This window comes from Acomys russatus, chromosome 2 (assembly GCF_903995435.1).
Source record: "Acomys russatus chromosome 2, mAcoRus1.1, whole genome shotgun sequence".
NCBI classification, from domain to species: Eukaryota; Metazoa; Chordata; class Mammalia; order Rodentia; family Muridae; genus Acomys; species Acomys russatus.
Window position 1 is genome coordinate 31,517,566 of NC_067138.1, and position 19,081 is coordinate 31,536,646.

Below are 19,081 nucleotides of genomic sequence, written 5' to 3' on the forward strand. Positions count from 1 at the left end.
GGTTCCTGCTATAATCTGTTTTTTAAAACTGGGCTATTTCCCAGGCATGATGGTGCACGCCTTTAATCCTAGCACTCAGGAGGCAGAGATAGGCAGATCTCTATGAATTTGAGGCCAGCCTGGTTTACAAAGAGTCCAGGAATGCCAGAGCTAGCCAGAGAAAACCCAGTCTTAGAAAGCCAAACCAACCAATCAACCAAAGAAGCAGACCTGGACTATTTGAGTTGAGCGTGATGGTACATACCCCTAGTCTCATTGCTCTGAATGCTGAGGTAGGAGAATCTGAGTTTGAGGCCAGCCTTGCCTACAGAATGAAACAAATAAACAAAATAATATTTGTTTGGTTTTAAAACTCTGAATTACCTCTTAGAGACAGGTCCCAAATGAGTGCTGAGGAAAAGACCACATGTGGGACCTCACAAAAAGCAGCAATAGCCCCGTAGGTACCTGGGAGAAATAGTTTCCCAATGGTAATTATTGGGTTCATTCACACACTTGGCCTGAAATAATTGTGCTCAGTGCTCCCTAAGTTCTTATTGTTGTCAACTTGATACACGCTAGAGTCATCTGAAAAGAGAAGTTCTCAATTGAGAAAAGGCCTCCACTAAATTGGACTGTATACAACCCTGTGGGCACCTTAGTGGACCATGGGCAGGGGTGTGTCCTGGGATATACTCAGCAAAGCAATGGGCCCAGGGAAGCAATCTGTAACACAGGGGGACTACAATTGCTGGCTTGCACTGTTATTACTGAAGAGGGCTAGAGAAGGGACCATTTCTTGGATCAGAAACAGTGAGTAATCAACAGGTCAAGAGCCCAGTTCTAGAAGCAGCCACTACAGACAGAACTACATATTCATACAAGGCCTCCACATAAACCACCGTGGGCTCCAGCAGAGTTCTCAGAAGTTGATTCTAGGCCTCGGTACAAAGATCCAGCTCAGGCTTCATGTGGGTCCTCTACTAAGGGGAGTGGAGGCTATCTTTGACATGGACTCTGTTGCTAGCTTTTGGATTCCTTCCTACTGGTGGCCTTTCCAGGCCACAGAGAAAAAGGACATGCTCAGTCCTGATGTGGCCTGATGAGCTGGAGCTGATTGGAAGTGGGTTTTTCATCTTTTGAGACACAGAGTTAGGGGAAGTGGGGAGAGGGACGAGGGAGGGAGGGTGGGACTGGGTAGTGAGGAGGGTTGGGGCTATGACCAGGATGTAAAGTAAATAAATAAATTTTAAAAATTGGTCTTAATTCATTTGCGCGTGTGAATGTGCGTGTATATGCTGTGGTTTTAACCAAGGGTCTTTTTTTTTTTTTTTTTTTTTCATTAATTTTTAATTTACATATTAAATTTACATCCCAAATTTAGGCCACTCCTTTCTCTTCAGCAGGACCCGTCCTCTCTCTTTCTTTCCCATATTCCCCACTTCGCTTCTCCTCAGAAAAGGAGACCCCCCCCAACCCCCCCAACCCCGCCCCAGCAATCAAGTCCTATCAGGACTGAACTCATCCACTGAGGCCAGACAAGGCATGCCAATGGGAAGTGATCGAAAGGACTCAACTCAGTAGGGGACCCATATGAAAATCAAACTGCGCATGTGCAGGCCCCTAGGTCCAGTCCATCCACCCTCCTTGCTTGGTGCTTCCATCTCCTTAAGCCCCCATGGTCTAGGTTAGTTCACTCTCTTGGTCCTCTCGTGGCGTGCCTGCCCCCTCCAAATCCTTCCCTCTTCTCCCAACCCTCCTTCCACAGGACTTCCAGAGCTCTGCCTAAAGTCTGGCTGTGAGTCTCAGCATCTGATTCAATCAGCTGCTAGGAGGAGGGGGTGATCTCAGAGGATGGTTCCTGCTAGGCTCTTAACTGTGAACAGCATAGTATGGCTAATGGTGTCAGGGGTTGCTTTTCTCCCATGCGGCAGGACTCAGGCTCAGCCAGACATTGGTTGGACATTTTCTTCGTCTCTAGGGTCTTAAGAAGTCTTCAGTTACCAGGAAACTGGGACAGAGGGGAGGAAATCCTATTGGGACTCTAGATGAGAGAAGCATGGGAGAATAGCAAAGTAGAAGGATCCAGAGGGTCCTAGAAACCTATAAGAAGAACATTATGATAGGCAGATTTGGGCCCATGGGTCCCGCTCAAACTATGGCACCCGCCAAGGACAGTACAGGCCATAAACTTCAAACCCCTACCCAGATCTAGCCAATGGACAGGACATTCTCCACAGTTGATTGGAGAGTGGGGTATGACTTTCACACGTACTCTGGTGCCTCATATTTGACCATGTTCCCTGGTGGCACTCAAAGGAAGGATAGCAGGCTACCAAGAAGAGACTTGATACCCTATGAGCATATAAAGGGGGAGGAAGTCCCCCTCAGTCACAGTCATAGGGGAGGGGAACAAGGGGAAAGTGGGAAGGAGGGAAGAATGGGAGGATACAAGGGATGGGATAAACATTGAGATGTAACAAGAATAAATTAATTAAAAAAAGAGGGGGGAAAAACAACCTAAAAAAAAACCAACAAACAAACAAACAAACAAAAAAAGAAGCTAACTATAAATTCTATTACCAAGCTACACTCTGACTTCATGGTTCTGTTCTCTGTTTCTGTACCTATTTGTGACCCCATTTCTCTGATGCCTTTCCCACATACCCACAACAACAACAGCACCTCAGAAAGCATTCTACTAACAGCTTCAGGCTTCAAAGAAGGAAGTGAAGCTTGGTGCAAGCCTAGCAATTCCTTTTTAGGAGTCTACTTGGAATTGTTTGTCCACAGTAATTCTGTAACTCTATTTTCTTTCTTCTTTATTTGCTAAGGGCTATTTAACTAATGGATGCCCAATGGAGATGGGGTATAAGGGGGAATTCCTTGAAGAGCAATCACATGATGGCCTTCCCCAGATGTTTGCCTTTAAGATGCAAAATGGTTATACAATCACAAGAAGGAAAATTGCTAGCCAGATACCAAGGCTGCAAAAGATCCTGAAAATAAGAGTGATGGATGAATCAAAAGTTAATGATCAATGATTAATCAATGATGCTCTTAAAAATGCTGCAGAAAATCCATGAGGAGGCAAGGAACAATTTTTAATACTCAGGAGTTATCCTGTAATCCCCGTAGTTCTGCCTTCCTTGGTGGTCAACATTCTCTGGGATTATAAATATTAAAAATAAATAATAATAAAAAGAAGCTAATTTGATTTAGAGGTTGAAAAATGGTGATGTTGGAGGAAAAGTTCAAGAGATTGGGCTTACTTGGCCTAGGTAAAAATCACTTGCTAGGGGGACTTAATAAATGTCAAATACTTGGATTCACCTGATCTCCAAGCCTTCCTGATAAGGGCAGCCCACAGAGCAAGCAGAAACTGCAGTAAGAGATTTGGGGTTAGCTTTAATAGGTCCTTCCTGGAAGGACTCTAAATCTTTTACTGCAATTTAACTCAGTGTTATAAGGTTAATCAAACACAAACAGGCTACCAAGGAAAGCTACAGAATCTTGGCTCTTGGCTGGGAAACCACAGATCTCAATCGGTTTAGGTTTACGCCTGCCTGGGCTGTACAGGCAGAACTGAGGAGTTCCCACGTTTGCTCACTGCAGATCAGGTAACTGCATTTTTGATTTCTACCACATAGGAGTGAAGTGCAGACTAATGTGAGTTTTGTGACCTTTGGCCTTTTGCTTGGTATGCAAAGGGAAGTGTTGTTCCTAAGTGGGCTCCTTTCCAGACACGATTGGTGACAGCTATAGTTTGGAATGTTTTTCATTACTCTAAAAGATAGCCCAAATCATTACCATTCTGAGGCCATAGAAGTGCTTTTCAACCCCGCATTCAAAGAAGGGTTTGTATAGAGCCTAACACTGAACAACAAACACATCTAGTTTTGGTCTTCTTAGAAATTTGTCGAGCATAAAAACAAACAAAAAGAAAAGTAAAAAAACAGAACCCCACTTATTCCTTAAGTGTGGTCAACTATAGGAACAAAAATGGCAGCGATATCTCCCAGTCTTTAAAGCAGTTTAGAAGACTGTCCTCTGTTCTGCAACACTCAAAATGAATAATTTATGTGTGTGGGAATATTGTAATTAGTAATTTTGACAGATATAGCATAATTGTAAGTAATTATCTGTATGTGTTTCCTCCCATCATGGTAGGCAACATCATTTCTTTTTATTGCCCTTTTTGTATGCTTTAGGAAGAGAAACAAGCCTCTATGACACCCCCTCCAGTTTAAACAATGCATAAGGATGTGGGGGTGACACCATCAGCTCCATTGTATCCTGAGAGGTACTCAACTTTGCTTGTTCACTGTTACATACTTTATGCATTACATGAAAGAAAATACCTCAAGATTTTAAAAAATATTTATTTTTGAAAAAAAAAAAAAAAACAGCAATCAAATTGTCTATAATCACATTTTCTGCCTGGCCTTGAAAGCAGCATTATTCAATATGTCAGTGGCCCTTCCCATGATGGCTACATATTAGAAACTCACGCTGCTCTCATACATCTGAACCCCGTGATGTACGGCACGCCCCACGGGCCCAGAGGAGCGCTTGCTTCCGTTTCACGAGTCCTGTATGGTACCTACTGAAGTGATGGTTGTCAAAACAGTTGTACAGTGGCCTTTGAATGCAAAGCATGCCATGTCTGCCTGCTACAAATGACAAGAAATCTGAGTATATACATTATGCTCGCTTTTGTTGCCTGGAAAAAAAAAGAAGGCATTTGGGAAATAAACCCCCCAATTTTTATTGCCTTTTAACATCTTTTTCCATTTTAAACCCCAGAACTGGAAATCTGAAACATTCAAAGAAACTGAAATCTCCTTTTGTTGGTTTTTTTTTTTTTTCATTGTAAATTTTCTATAATGTGCCATTAGAAACTACACTCCACAAAGCCGGGCTTCTAAATGAATCCTTTCTGTGAGGCCATTTGAAAACTTTGCACGGTTTTTCTTTGTATGAAAGAGCTTCTGTTGACTGCACAAAGAACAAGTAATCGCCACATATAGGCCAGGCTGAGCAGCATGGATAACTCTATACAAGGTTGCATTTTTTTTCCTCCACCAGTTCGTGATTAATATTAGCAGTGACCATTATCGCGGTGAGGAGCAAACGGCGAAGGTTTTAATTGGTAGAAACCAAAGGATTTTTCTTAAGCCATGAATTTATCTTTCTTCCAAAATAGTATGCTAGTTTCTTTTTTAATAACATGAAAACCTCATCTGTCTACACAAGTCAACATCAGTTTCTTAAAAAAAAAAAAAGATTGTATTTAGTTTGTGTGTACTGGTGTTTTGCCTGAATGTATATCTGTGTACCATGCTGCACACAGTGCCCACGGAATGCAGAAGAGGGCCCTGGATTCCCTAAAAACTGTAGTTAGAGTTTTGTTTTTGTTTTGGGATGCAGAGGAGACAGGGTTACTCTGTGTGACTGCTCTGGCTGTCCTGGACTCGCTTTGTAGACCAGGCTGGCCTCGAACTCAGAGATCTGCTTGCCTCTGCCTCCCATGTGCAGGGATTAAAGGCGTGCACCACCACGCCCGAATATTCAGTTACGATATACCATGTGGGTGCAGAGGATAAAACCTGGGACCTCTGGAAGAGCAACCAGTGCTCTTAACCACTGAGCCATCTCTCCACGCCCACCACTTCGTTTGTAACAGTGGAATGATATTAGCCACTGTTGAAATATTTTTACATCTGATTGGTCTTTGAGGGAAACAATAAGAAACCGAAATGGCCAAAGATACAAGAACAAATGGCCTAGTACAATGGTGCACACCTGCTGTCTCGCTGCCTGGAAAGGAAGACTTCAAGTTCAAGGCTAGTCTGGGATACAGATTAGGGCCCTGTTAGCAGGCCAACAAGAAGTAAGAAGCACCAATAAAGAAAAGCCACTAAGTAATTATGATGTTTAATCCTTAGTGTTAAACTTCCACAGAGTCTAGAAGACCTAACAAGAAAAACCTCTAAGTCAGTGGTTCTCAACCTTCTTGAAGATGTGACCCCTTTAGTACAGTTCCTCATGTTGTGGTGACCCCCAACTATAAAATTATTACATTGCTACTTTATAACTGTACTTTTGCTACTGATTTGAATGGTAATATAAATGTCTGATATTCAGGATATCTGATATGTGAACCTAGCTTCCCCTTCCCCCCAAAGGGGGTAGCAGCCTACAGGTTGAGAAACACTGCTCTAGGCTTGGCGTCTTTCCATTGGCTTGGGTCCTGAATAAAAAGGAGAACACAGTTGAGTAAGTGCTCGCATTTCTCTGTTTCCTGACTGAAAACATGTGACTGGAGCTGCATGTTCCCAGAGCTGTGCCTTCCTCATCATGACCTCAAACTCTGAGTCAAAATAAACTGTTCCTCCACATAAATTGTGGTTGCCAGGTGTCTTGTCACATCAACATGAAAAATAACCAATTTAGTAGCTAACTAAGGAGGAATGAGGGAACTGCCAGCCTGAAAGAGATCAGAGGCGCCAATCAGCATTTGTGGGTTTCTGCCTCAGAGTGAGGATGCTTTCATAAGAAACATTCCTAAGAGAAATGCTGGGACAAGTCTGCCATATTGTTTTACTCTTGCTCTTCTAGGCTCTAAGGAGCTGAGCTTGTGCTGCTGAGCAAATCCAGCCTCTGCTGGTGTACAGAACACGAAAGGCTTGCTGGTAGTTAACATGCCTATCTGACACTCCTGCTCCGCTGCATTTCTAACCAGACCCTACTTCTCAGGAAGTGCAGACAAATCAGTTCCCCACTATCAAAACAACTCAGGGGAGTTTTGAGAAATTGGAGCTCTTGCGTACTGGGTCATGAATAGCTGTTGAATTTGAACCTGGAGAATAAGAACTAAATGGCACCCACCCACCAGTGTGTACTACAGAAATTCTACCTGCTTTATAGCCCGATCTTGGAACAGAGAGACTTTAAGAATATGCAATGTTTTTAGGAGTGCCAAAATCACAGTTGTTTCTGGAGCTCTGGAAAGCTACTGGGTTAGGAGTCCCAATGGACCATAAAATGGCACGGGCAAGAATTTTCAATAAATAAGTAAATGGAGGAAAATCTGGGAAGGCTGAACCTTCACCTTATGTGCACTGTATCCTGTAGAGGATTTTGGAAATTTTTGGAGGCAATACACTTTCTACTCTGGTGAAAAAAATTAAACTGAAGGGTATTCTCGTATAACAAACTTAACCTACTGTGAACCAGGTACCATTTAATAATTACAATCTACCTTAACCCTTACCACCTTGTACGATTCAATATTGTATTATGTCTTTCTAATTTTACATTTGTTATCTTAAAAGATGAGGTGCAACTGCAGTACTCAGCCTCAGAAGGACCCAGGACTACAGCCTGGCCCACCATATTCCACTACAGCCATGTGATAGGTGAGGACAGGGACACACAGAAGGGTTATTTAAGTGGCTCAAGGTCACACAGCAGACATGTGGTCATCCCAGGATTTGAACTGAAGCAATCCAGTTGAAAGATAACAATGTTAGTTTCAGTGATACACAAGGGCACTAAGCATGGAAAAGACTTCTTTAGTTAATAGCTTACTGCTGTCTTTTTGACTGATGTGAAGAAGATAAGGATAAAAGTATAAATAACTCTTTGGAAAGTCTTCACTCTCATGCATTTTAACTTCCTCAAAAGAGTCACATAGGCACAGGCTTGGGAAAGCGATTTTATCTCACTAGCACTTACACAATGCATCCTATGTGCCAGCCAGTAGTCCTAGCAATTTGTCAAACACCTTTAGCCCCACAAGGTAAGGACTATCACTGTCCCCATTTCCCCAGAAAATGACACTAGAATGTTTACTGGCTGAGCCACTGAGCAATAACTGAAGTGTTCTGAGCCTCCATTTTCCATTTGTAAAGCTGAGATTTGAGATTTCATACATATACAGATTTTTAGCTATGGTCTAAGTGTTTTGTGTTTACCATGTAGGATGCTTGTAGGAAACTTTTATTAACAGCAGGATTGGACCTATTGTTGCCACAAAGAATAAGAAATAAAATATGTACAAGAAAATTTAATTTTAAGATACAATCTCATTGAAATTTATGTATTATATCAAGGAGTAATATGCATAACATATAATAATGTATTCATAGTAAGCATCACAATATCTACGATTTATACAATTTCTAACTAAGAGTTACAATGTTTTCATCTCATCACATTTCTTCCTTCACTAAAATTCTAGAACCGGAAAACACTGATGCAAAGATGGGATCACAATTCTAAAAGCAACAGGTTCCATGTATTACATTGAGAAGTTTCTGGAAAATACAGTTGGGGTTAGTTGATTCTATCCATATCTAAACTGCTTTTCTGGCTCCCAGCCATAGGATTTTCACAACTCATAGCAAATTCCTCATTTAGAATCTGCAAATGTTGCCTCTTATTTGTTGTGCCCATGTTGCAGGAGATCTTGAGAGATCTCCAAATGAACACTACAGTTTCTAGGATTTTAGCTCTGAAAAAATTTCTCTCACACATATTTTAAGCTCCCCAAAGGAGTCAACAGGAACAGGCGTGTGAAGCCCACTGTATCTGATTTCTGTAGCTGTTAGTGTCCTTAACACACGCTGCCTTTACTTGTAAATGTATTTCCAAGCATGGCAAGCCCATGAAACTTCTTTTGTTTCTTTACTTAATTTTAAAATGAATCTTCTAGTTGGCATATGTTTGTAGACCATATGGGGTTCTCTGTGATGCTTTGCTGCCCATATTCACCTGGGTAATGTGGAATAGTTTGTTGGTTTGTGAACCAATGAGCTGGAGCTAAGTTCTTAGGATGAAGCCTTAGTTTTTACCAGAAAGTATGATGAGGTATGGAGAGGTAGCCCTATGTACAGTCTGTTCCAAAGAACATGATCTTGTGTGTGCATGCATGCATGCATGCGAACATGTGTGTGTGTGTGTGTGTGTGTGTGTGTGTGTGTGTGTGTATGTGTGTATGTCTGTGTGTTTTAATGAAGACGAGGAGATATAAAGAGCTGTTCATCTTGAGATACATATCCACTTGAGGATGATATGATAATAGGTTTTCACCCAGCTCCTCTTTCCTCACTGCTATGCTGGTAGAGTTCTTCAAAATTCCCATGTGTTTAGGGATTATAAACCTTTATGTTTAAGAACAGTTTCTTAGTATGGCCTTTCATTCAGGGCCATATTGGCAGCAGGGGTACCCTGCAGTCAAATTTTCATTTCCTAAGTCCTCACTTCAAGTCTCTCAGCCCTTGCATGGTGGCTTCTTACCATCCATCCTATTAAGCTCAATGTCCTCATCTTGGTTGTGGAAGCCTTTGTCCCGATTCTCCTATTTAAATATCTCACCCACATGATCTCAACATGACTTTCCTTTTTTTTATGTTTATCTAATTCAAAATCATCCCTCTTGCATCCTCTACTAAACTTTATACCTATATAAAGCTGGTTACTGCTCTCTACACAGCTAGGAATTGCTACTGAGTGCATGGCCAATACATGTGGCTACTGAGTACATGGCCAATACATGTGGCTACTGAGTGCATGGCCAATACACATGGCTACTGAGCACATGGCCAATACAAGTGGACCTTGCTCTTCTCCTGGACCTTAACTGCTTTGCATTTCTCCCTTATTTTCATAATCATTAGTTTTCTCTGAGGTCTGTGAGCAGCTAAGACACTGTAGTTCTTAGTAAGCTATCATTTGAGTCTTTCAAACAGGTGAGCTGTGATAAACACCACATGATAGGGGAAATCGGTAACTAAAAAGGCTCTTTGTTTCAGTTGGTAGACAGAAGACAGCCCCTGGTACTTCCAACTTTATAAAACTTGTGTCATTACATTAGAGTCTAGGAAACCACAGGTCGTAGAATACATCCAGAAAGACTCACACAGGAGCAGCTAATTTCATCTCAACATTTACTTTCCCTATGGCAATGCTAGCTTGAAAAATAAATGCAGATTTCACATAGATTTAATCATATCACTCACTACATCTATACTCTGAAGATAATGGTAGCCGGGTATATGTGGCTTATGTCAAGATCGTAAATCAAAGAAAACAAAAATGGTCTTGTAACTCTGGGCCCAGAGGACTGATGCCCTCTTCTGGCCTCCTCGGGTTCCTCACACTTATGCACAGGCATTTACACAGGAAAACACCCATATTTATAAAAATAAACACTTGCTTACATACATAAATAAAAAAACTTAAAACATGATGATATTGGCACACACGCAGTTTTTTAAGATTTGCATATTTGCATATATCTTTAAATATTCAATTTCAATTTTTAGGAGGAATATAGACAGTTCAGTGGTGCCGCTGCTTTGCACCTCTGTCAGTACTACAAATGAGTTTTCCCCTCTTGGGATGCATATAAAGATCAAGTTCTATTTCACCCACTATGTGTTTTGTCTTCCCAAAAAGCCATGTTGGGCTTTGTTTTGACTCTTATTTCCTTCATCCTAAACCCCTTATACTCATGTTTACCAAAAACCAAAACAAAACAAAACTCTTGCAAAGCTGCACAACATAGGGACATTTCTCCGAACACCAGGCTCAAAGGTAATACGGAACACTTTCTAAACTCAGAAACTAGTGTATCGGTTTATTCCTTGTGAATCTGTGGTAGTGGTGTTCAGTGATAGGAAAATGACAATGGTGGGGCCATTAACTGGTCGAATAACGAAAGCCAAGGAGCAGGGAACGGAAAGTCACTGTTAGACTGTGAGGTAAGCTTGGTGCTATGTCCAAAGTTCTCCCTAGGCTATATACCACAACCTTCTTTTGTTTCCACTTCCTGGCATACAGACCAAAATTAACTTTGTAGATGACATTAAAAATCAGAATACTCTTTTTGATAAGCCAGCGTTTCTCAGTTATGAGCTTCACCTTAGAAACGTAGGTGCTCAGACTCTGTCGGGAAGGTCTGCGAACGTAGCTCCTTGTTACTTTTCCAGGGCGTAACTTTCTTGTCTTTAAACACTTCCAAGCAGCAGAATGTCCCACAGACTGAGACATCTTAATAGAGAGCCTTTCAATCAACAGAATTCTACTTCCCTAACACAAACAAACAAACAAAGCCTGTTTTCTTGATACCCCACAAAAGAACTTCGTAAGATTTCAGAGAACAAATGACAAAATTGATATGAACAGCAGGCACTTCCCAGAAGATACCGGCATCCTACTTGGCTAAGAAAACAACACAGCCCCAGAAGCAATACTGGTACTGCTTAGCTGAAATCTGGCAAGCAGTCTTTTTCTATCAGCATCATCAACAGTAGTTAGTACTTTGGCAAATATAAGTGATCAAACAAGTAATTTCCTGATTTAAATATAAAACTAAAAACAACCGCAGGACTTTACAAGATCCACAGAAGTCATTGCTATAGCTAAAACCTCTTTCTGGGTTTAGAAGGCCATTAACACAATTTAAAGATCCCTGCATGGAGCTCTCCCTTATTGCTCCTGTGACTTTCACGTCCACCACAATCAAGTAAACCCATCCTTACCACAGAGATGGAGTTGGAGAGCAGAGTGCCATCTTGGCCCAGCATGTTGGACACGGTGATCTCCGGCAGGTCCATGTTTTGTGGATGGAACGGGAGCAGGCCATTGTGGTTCATAGGATGACACAGGGAGTGGTAGCCAGATTCCACCTCATTCAGGTGCACCAGAGAGTGGTCAGGAAGGGAGGGAGGTGTGATGGGTGGAATGTTAAAGTCTTCGCTTTCCAGACTTGGGCCAGGGTAGGACTGAAAAGAGAGAGTGACACAGATGGTAATTAGCATCCACTTGTTTGCCATTCAAACACAGGGGCCCAGTGGCCCAGTGGAAAGATCTACCAGCAGCATTACAGAGTTGGCTAGGACATTCAAACATTGGCATGACCCTGGTGTTCTGTCTCTTCTACGTATGGGGAAAAATGCTTGTGAGACATCTGCTTTCAGTATCAAGCATGCCTCTGTTATGTGGCTTTGTTTTCCTAGGAAGTTGAACTCAAACAGATTTCAAAGATCCCATTAACATTTTCTAGAGTATTAATCTAGCTGAATACCTTTTTTCTTCCTGAGAATTGTAGGGAAGGAAGGCAACTTATAAAATTGTTTGATCAAACATGCCTCATAGGACTCCCTACTGTTAAGATTATGGGATGTAGTAAAAATGAATTCCAGAAGTCTGGGGCAGTTACTTTTCGGTTTGAAAACCTATCTGCTTGTAATTAAAAAAAAAAAAAAAAAAAGAGTTATTAGTTAAGAAGTAACTTAAGCCTGTGCCTAAGGACATGCTCACTGAAAGTTTGGTATAGTTCTAAAATGCCATTAGATGCTAATTTTACCATTAACATTTTATCATCAAAATAAAAGTGAAGATCGCTTTCATGACTTCTGTGAAAATGTATTTTCATTTCCCCAGCAGACTGATAACATTGCAAACAATTTAAATTCACTCCCTTCCATGGTGAAAGATACAAACAACGTTAAATTTTATAATACTAACTGTGAAATAAAAGGTAATCAGCAAGGTAAATAGCATTCATATATCAAAGGCTTTTCGTTTATAAACTAGCTTGAAAATAGGAAGGTACAGAAGAAAAGAAGAAGAAGAAGAAGAAGAAGAAGAAGAAGAAGAAGAAGAAGAAGAAGAAGAAGAAGAAGAAGAAGAAGAAGAAGAAGAAGAAGAAGAAGAAGAAGAAGAAGAAGAAGAAGAAGAAGAAGAAGAAAGATTATATGAAGACAAGCCTGGCTAAGAAGGGAATATGGTAAAAGTTGAAAATGTTCGAAAGAACTGAGTAAACATTGTAGCAATTAACTCCAAGATGCAGGATTAGAAAGAACTTATTTTCTTAAACAGGTGTCATAATATAAAAAGAAACATTTTGGCCTGGATTCCAGGAGCCTTCAGTGTTTGTGCGCATGGCTAACAAAGGTTCTCTTGTCTAAATGTACAGAGCCTGTTACAGTGTGCAAGATTTGAAGCAAATGAGCAGGCCAAGTGGACGAGCCAAAGAAAGTAGTGTTCGCTGTTCATTGAGTGCTCAGCCAGTAAGCTGTATGCTTCCCTGCCCAAATGCCTGCGCTTATTTTTTCCAGATGGCGTCTATTTGTCTAACAGAAAGAAAATCTTCAACTTGCACTTGCTAAAATGTTGAACAAGTTCTGAGATATTTGTTTAGGTGCCGTCCGAAGGACAGTTTTCGTGGGGAGCTACTTGGGACATCTGGAGTGTGGTGGTGGTCATGGAGAAGAATGTCGAGGTATCATCTGACGTCTGTGAAGGGAAGATTTGCATCCTCCTCACAGCTGATTTTTTCTTAACTATATAACATTTTGTTTAAAAAAAAAAGCCAACAGCTTTAAACGTTTAGTCATCATTTACCAAAGTCTTTTATTAATAGTGTAAATTTTTTTTTTTGTCTGAAAATCATGTTAGTGTCCTGAGTCAAAATTCTAAGTTTGACTACCCTGTGCATACGGACCCCAGCTTGCAGTTTCTTGTATGAGTGTTCAGTATGAGCTAGAAAGGGGCCTGAAGGAGAAGTAGAAACGAGTGTGGGCTTAGCCACTCCTACTCCATCTGAAGTACAGTGAAGGCACTTTTACTATCTTGTCTTTATTCAAACCTTGCAGCTGCTTTCTGTGTGTGTGTGGCTGTTATTTCTTCTTTTTCTGATGAGAAAACTGGAGTCCAGACGTTACTCAGTGACTGACTTAGTCCATGTGTAAGGGATGCATAGAAGATGAAAAAAGAAGCCATTTTTATGTCTTCCCTCCCTCCTTTCCCTCTTTCTTGTGACACAATCCAGGGCCTTGTAGAAGTGACACTAGTGTACCTGAGGCCCATGACTAATCGTTATCATTTTATCAGGCTGAATGGTACAAAATGCCTTTGTTTCACAAAACTTCATAGTTCAAGAATTATGACCATCAACAACAGGTTTTTCCTTGTCCTAAATTCTGCCTCAATGTCTGCCCACTGGTTAAATATTTACTTCACATGAGCGCAAGAATCCACAATCTATTTCTCGGCTGGCACTGCAGATCTTGAGTTTTTGTTACAGAGCTTTTAAGACGTCCATCAGTGACCATTTGAAACTTTCCTCAATAATCATAACTAATATGGAGGTAAAAGAGAGAAAGCTGGTTTTAATTTCAGACGTGCCATTAACCCCCTAAAAATACTAAGGGATATTTCACCCAGCATGGACCATGGCTTTACATTCTAGAGTTTCTTCGGTAGTTAAATCTTAATTTGTGGTGTTTTAAAGGAAGGTTTAATTGGTATCACTTTACATTTGGTGATAACAATTGGACTGCAATTTAGCTAAGCTATGTGGTTTATTTTCATGTAATTACACATTAAGGTTACTTAATCCGTACAATTATGTGCCCAAACCACAGACTCCACAACTTAACTGGTAATACATAGTTATGTGGGTCAAGAATTTTAACAACATAAGGTTACTTAGCTGTTTCTGCTCCTTACATTAGAAGTCATGATGTGGTTATTTGCCATGAGCCTATTAGAGAGTAATTGATGCCTTATAAAAGTGCCATGGCAATTGTTTAAATGTCAAAATGTCCCAGAACTTTTAAAATGTTCAATAGTAGACTAATTTCATTTTTTTCTAATGTGGAAATGAATTAATCTCCAACACTGGCTTTTATGACATGGCAGGTACACTCTGGTTTTCCAGATCTTACTCATGATGTGCTTAATAAGTGAGGTTTATATTACGTCCAGTTTGCAGTTTGGAGGGGCATAGCACGACAGGGTGTGTGTGTGTGTGTGTGTGTGTGATTCAATACTTATTCTCATGAAAGCGCTTGCTAGAGTCATCATTAAATGTTTGCCGAATAATAAAAAGAATTGCCAAATTCATGCATTCATGAATGAATGAAATGAATGAATGAATGAAATAATGAATGCTAAATTGAGCTTTCAAAAGCATGAAGCTTGAGAGCAGACTGCAATTATTTCACAGGCTAAATAATTATCTTGCATTCTCAAGACTGCCAGAGCTAGTTGATAACACAAAGGATAACAGTCATCTCCTACAGTGTCAAGCAGCTACAGTGTCCTGTAAGAAGAAGGGTTGGAGCAACATACCCACCAAGGCCAGGCAGAGGAGTCTGCATTGTCCTGTGACTGCTGACCTGGCCCTGAAGTGGCTTTCTAACCATTCACATGGTCACACAAATGGCTCACAATGCAGAGTTATGACCCACTGTCTCAGAGCTGTGGGCAGGCAACTCTCCGTGTCTCAGGAGGGCACGTAGGGTGACAGCTTGGTAGCCGGAGGCCATGGCTAGTCCCTGATGCTCCATCCGCAGACAGGTCCTGATGAAAGGAGTGAGGACTCTGATCATAGCAACAGAACACTCCAGAAGGACCAGCCCGAGAAGACTAAGGCAAAGCCATCCTGCTTTAGAGTCATCAGCTAGGACCAGATAGAGCACTCGCTCACTGATAAAGTACTTATTTTCTTCCCTCCAGTTTGGCCTGGATTTTAAGCAATCAACCATTCTCAAATTCTCCCAGGAACAAAGATCATGTGTGTGATCCTTTCTAAGAGTCCATCTATCTTTTCTTACCAGAGGTCAGAATCTAAACCATTGGTCTCCCTTGTCTCCAACAAACGTGGAAGTCACCAGTGACCACCTTTATGAACAGAGGAAAGAACTTAGGGACAGTGGGATCAAATACATTCCTGTTCTTTTTCTTTTACTGTTGAAATTTTACTTCAATAAAAGGTACCTTGAAAACAGGCATGCAAACACACTATTCTAAACCACAACTAATCTACATACATATACAGTGATCCAGAGCACAAAAGAATATGAAACTCCCATGAGTGCAGGCTCTTCACTGTTTATCAACATGGGGAGCTCTCATGGTGGTGCAAGTGTTGGGCCTCACTGGGTCCTGCAGAAGCCAAGTACCATCAAGTGTGGGATGGGGCAGGGTGTATTAACATAAGGGTTTTGACTAATTCTGAGAAACAGATGAACTTTTCAGGCTGCAAGGGGATTGTTTGAAACGTTAAAGTAGCAATTTAAAAATATTATCCCCCTCAAGAGAGTAAGTTTATAGTTGTAAATAACAGAGTCTGTGACCATTGCAACTCATTTTCATAAAATCTGAAAATGTGGTCTTTGCAAATTTCACTTAGAAAATGCCACATAGTTCTCTGAAGAGAAGTAGGCAGGTGGTAAACCTGGCAATGATTGCTTCAGTGATGAATAGGAGTGGTCACAGCATGTTGGAAAGACTGGCACCCGTGGAGTCCCACTGACATGCCTTATCTAGTATCTTAAAAAAAAAAAAAAAAAAAAAGATTTATTTATTTATTATTTATACAGTGCTCTGCCTGCATGTATGCCTGCACACCAGAAGAGGGCACCACATCACATTATAGATGGTTATGAGCCACCATGTGGTTGCTGGGAATTGAACTCAGGACCTCTGGAAGAGCAGATAGTGCTCTTAACCACTGAGCCATCTCTCCAGCCCAAGAGCACTTAGGAGGTTGCTTTCTGAAGCAAGTTTTCTATTCTTTTGGAGCTCATACTAAAACTCAATTCATTGAGTTCTTGAGAGCATATAAAATATACATTAAAATCCAATAGTCTATGTTCTCCAGATAAAATGCTCCTGATAAAAGGTTGTTGTTAAATAGATTTATACATGCCTTAGATTGGGCTATGTCTAAGAACAAACAGTCTTTTGGGGACTAGCTGTTTAATACAAGGAGATTGTATAGGAATTTCCATCTGTTTGCCATTGGTAAGGCCTGATAGTGGAGGAAACTGTACAGTTATAAACAATGTGCTTAATCATTGCACAGACATTCAAGGACAAGCTTCACATTCAGTTGAATGAAATTAGATTGCATCTCTTTCTTTTCCTGTATATGTCCATGCATGGTTATGTGTGCACACACAACTAGCATATATGTGTGTGTATGATATAGGCATGTGTGTGTGTGTGTGCTAGAGATCAATGTTGGGTACCTTCCTCAATCCTTCTCTACCTTAAGAAAAGAAGGATTTATTATTTTTAGTTTATGTATATGGGTGCTGTGCCTGCCTACTGTAGGTCTGTGCAACATGTGGCAGCATTGCCAGCAGCAGCCAGAAGAGGGCATCAGATACCCTGGAACTGAAGTTACAGAGGATTGTTGCCCTGTGGGTGTTAGGAAAGGATCCTGGGTCCTCTGGCAGTGCTCTTAACTGCTGAGCCATCTCTTAAGCCTCTCCGCCTTATTTTTGAAATAATGTCTCTTGCTAAACTTATAGCATACCTATTGAGTTAGCCACTGAGGTCCAGTGATTCTCCTGGCTTCACCTTGCAAGCTCTAGGAATACTGGCATAGGCAACTGCACCTGACCTTTATGTATGCAGGGGATTAAATTCAAGTCCTCAGGGTTCACTGGCAAACACTTTACCGACTGAGCCATCTACTCAGTCCCTATGCTGCATGCTTTACATAAAGGGATAAAATAACTGGATAAAATAATTGGGAGCAGAGAGTGGTCTAAGGACACCGAAGTGCTGGAATTGAGTCACCAGGGAAAGGCCAACAGCTTGGCTCCTTAAAGAGCCCGGCAGCCAGGCAGCCTGGGGCTGCTGGATTCCCATCCAAGCCAAAGGGTGAAGGAATCTGTGAGCCCATATGACCATGCTAAATATGCACAAACAATACATTGCCATCATCATGCCGTGTCCTAGATTCTTAGATTGTGTGTGTGTGTGTGTGTGTGTGTGTGTGTGTGTGTGTGTGTGTATGTGTGTGTGTGTGTGTGTGTGTGTGTGTGTGTGTCTTCCCAGGGAAATTTTTGGCAGAGAAGCAACTTGCTAAGGAAAGGGTTCAATTCTAAGCCTACAACCAAAGAGACCAGGGTTAGGAGAAGACCCAGGGGAGCCTTCTGACCACCTTTGGCTTGGTCTGCTTGCATGCCTTTTCAGACATATGACTAAAGCCAACACCCGTCCCACCCATGCAGCCTTCTCCAGCCCCCATATCAGTGCAAGAGGAGAGTTCTCACCTAACTTCTGGAAGGTCTCATTCTCCTGACTGCTTAATTGCATAGGTCCTCACTTCCTGTTTAACTGCGTGGGTACTCACTCTCTGAGCCTCTCTGCTTTACATACTCCATGCCCTGAGTATCCTGTTTACTTTATTTCCTCTGTCTGCAGCCCACATTTCCTTTGCCGCCGCCTGGTCTTTATTTTGTATCTCCATGCCACATTATTGCGTCTGCAAGTGGAATGTTAATTACAGTGACTTTTTTTTTTAATGCAGAGAATTCAGGTTTTCATATCACTCAACTAGAGAGTTAATTCATATTGGGCCAGAAACAAATAATAAAGACTTTTCCTCCAGTTTTTTATCTTTTCAAAATATAATTCTCTATCAGTGGGGTGCTATGTTTGGTAGGCGTCTACCACATATTGCAGGCATTCTGCACAGCACTCAATCTTTGGTGACAAGAAGTCCCATAACTCAGAAGAATTCAACAGCTTGCATCTTGTGCACATCTTTGAATTATGTGATAGACTGATGCAGCCATGCAAACCACTAAGAATACGGCTATAGCTATAACGCTGTAAAATATGGTTGTTGTACAGGCCTTTATTTGAAAGATAAATAAACACTACTGCCATCAAACACATACAGAATGCCTTAATTTTTAATATGTAATGTAAGTCCTGAAAGTCAGCGACAGGAAAATGTCGATGTTTAAACATATTTGATCTCCTATTAGTGAGCATTCCTGTTGCATAATTCAAGTAGCTTCATAGAAAGCAAAGTGAGCTGAGAAATCTAGTCAAAATACACTCCACAAAACCCCACAGAACTAAACAAACAACAACAACAAAACCCCTAAATGTTCTCCATACACTTTGCAAAGTTAAGACTTTGTATTGCTGAAGTGATTTTTCCCCCCAAAGGCTTTGAACAGCATCTGTTCAATCTCTAATTTCTTTTGAGAAGACCTTCAGAGTTAGATCTTTTTCTGATTCTTTTGTCTCTGCATGAACAAGGGTTGATAGCTTGAGA

General features: G+C 41.1%; 1 protein-coding gene across 1 annotated transcript in view; it reads right to left on the bottom strand.

Annotated features, from left to right (window-relative positions):
- The window catches only part of Tox (thymocyte selection associated high mobility group box), a 308,910-nt gene that overhangs the window by 132,117 nt on the left and 157,712 nt on the right, over positions 1 to 19,081 (bottom strand). The window contains exon 3 of the mRNA XM_051159967.1: positions 11,529 to 11,771. Within this exon, the coding sequence (XP_051015924.1) occupies positions 11,529 to 11,771 (243 nt within the window). The remainder of the gene's footprint in view (positions 1 to 11,528; positions 11,772 to 19,081) is intronic.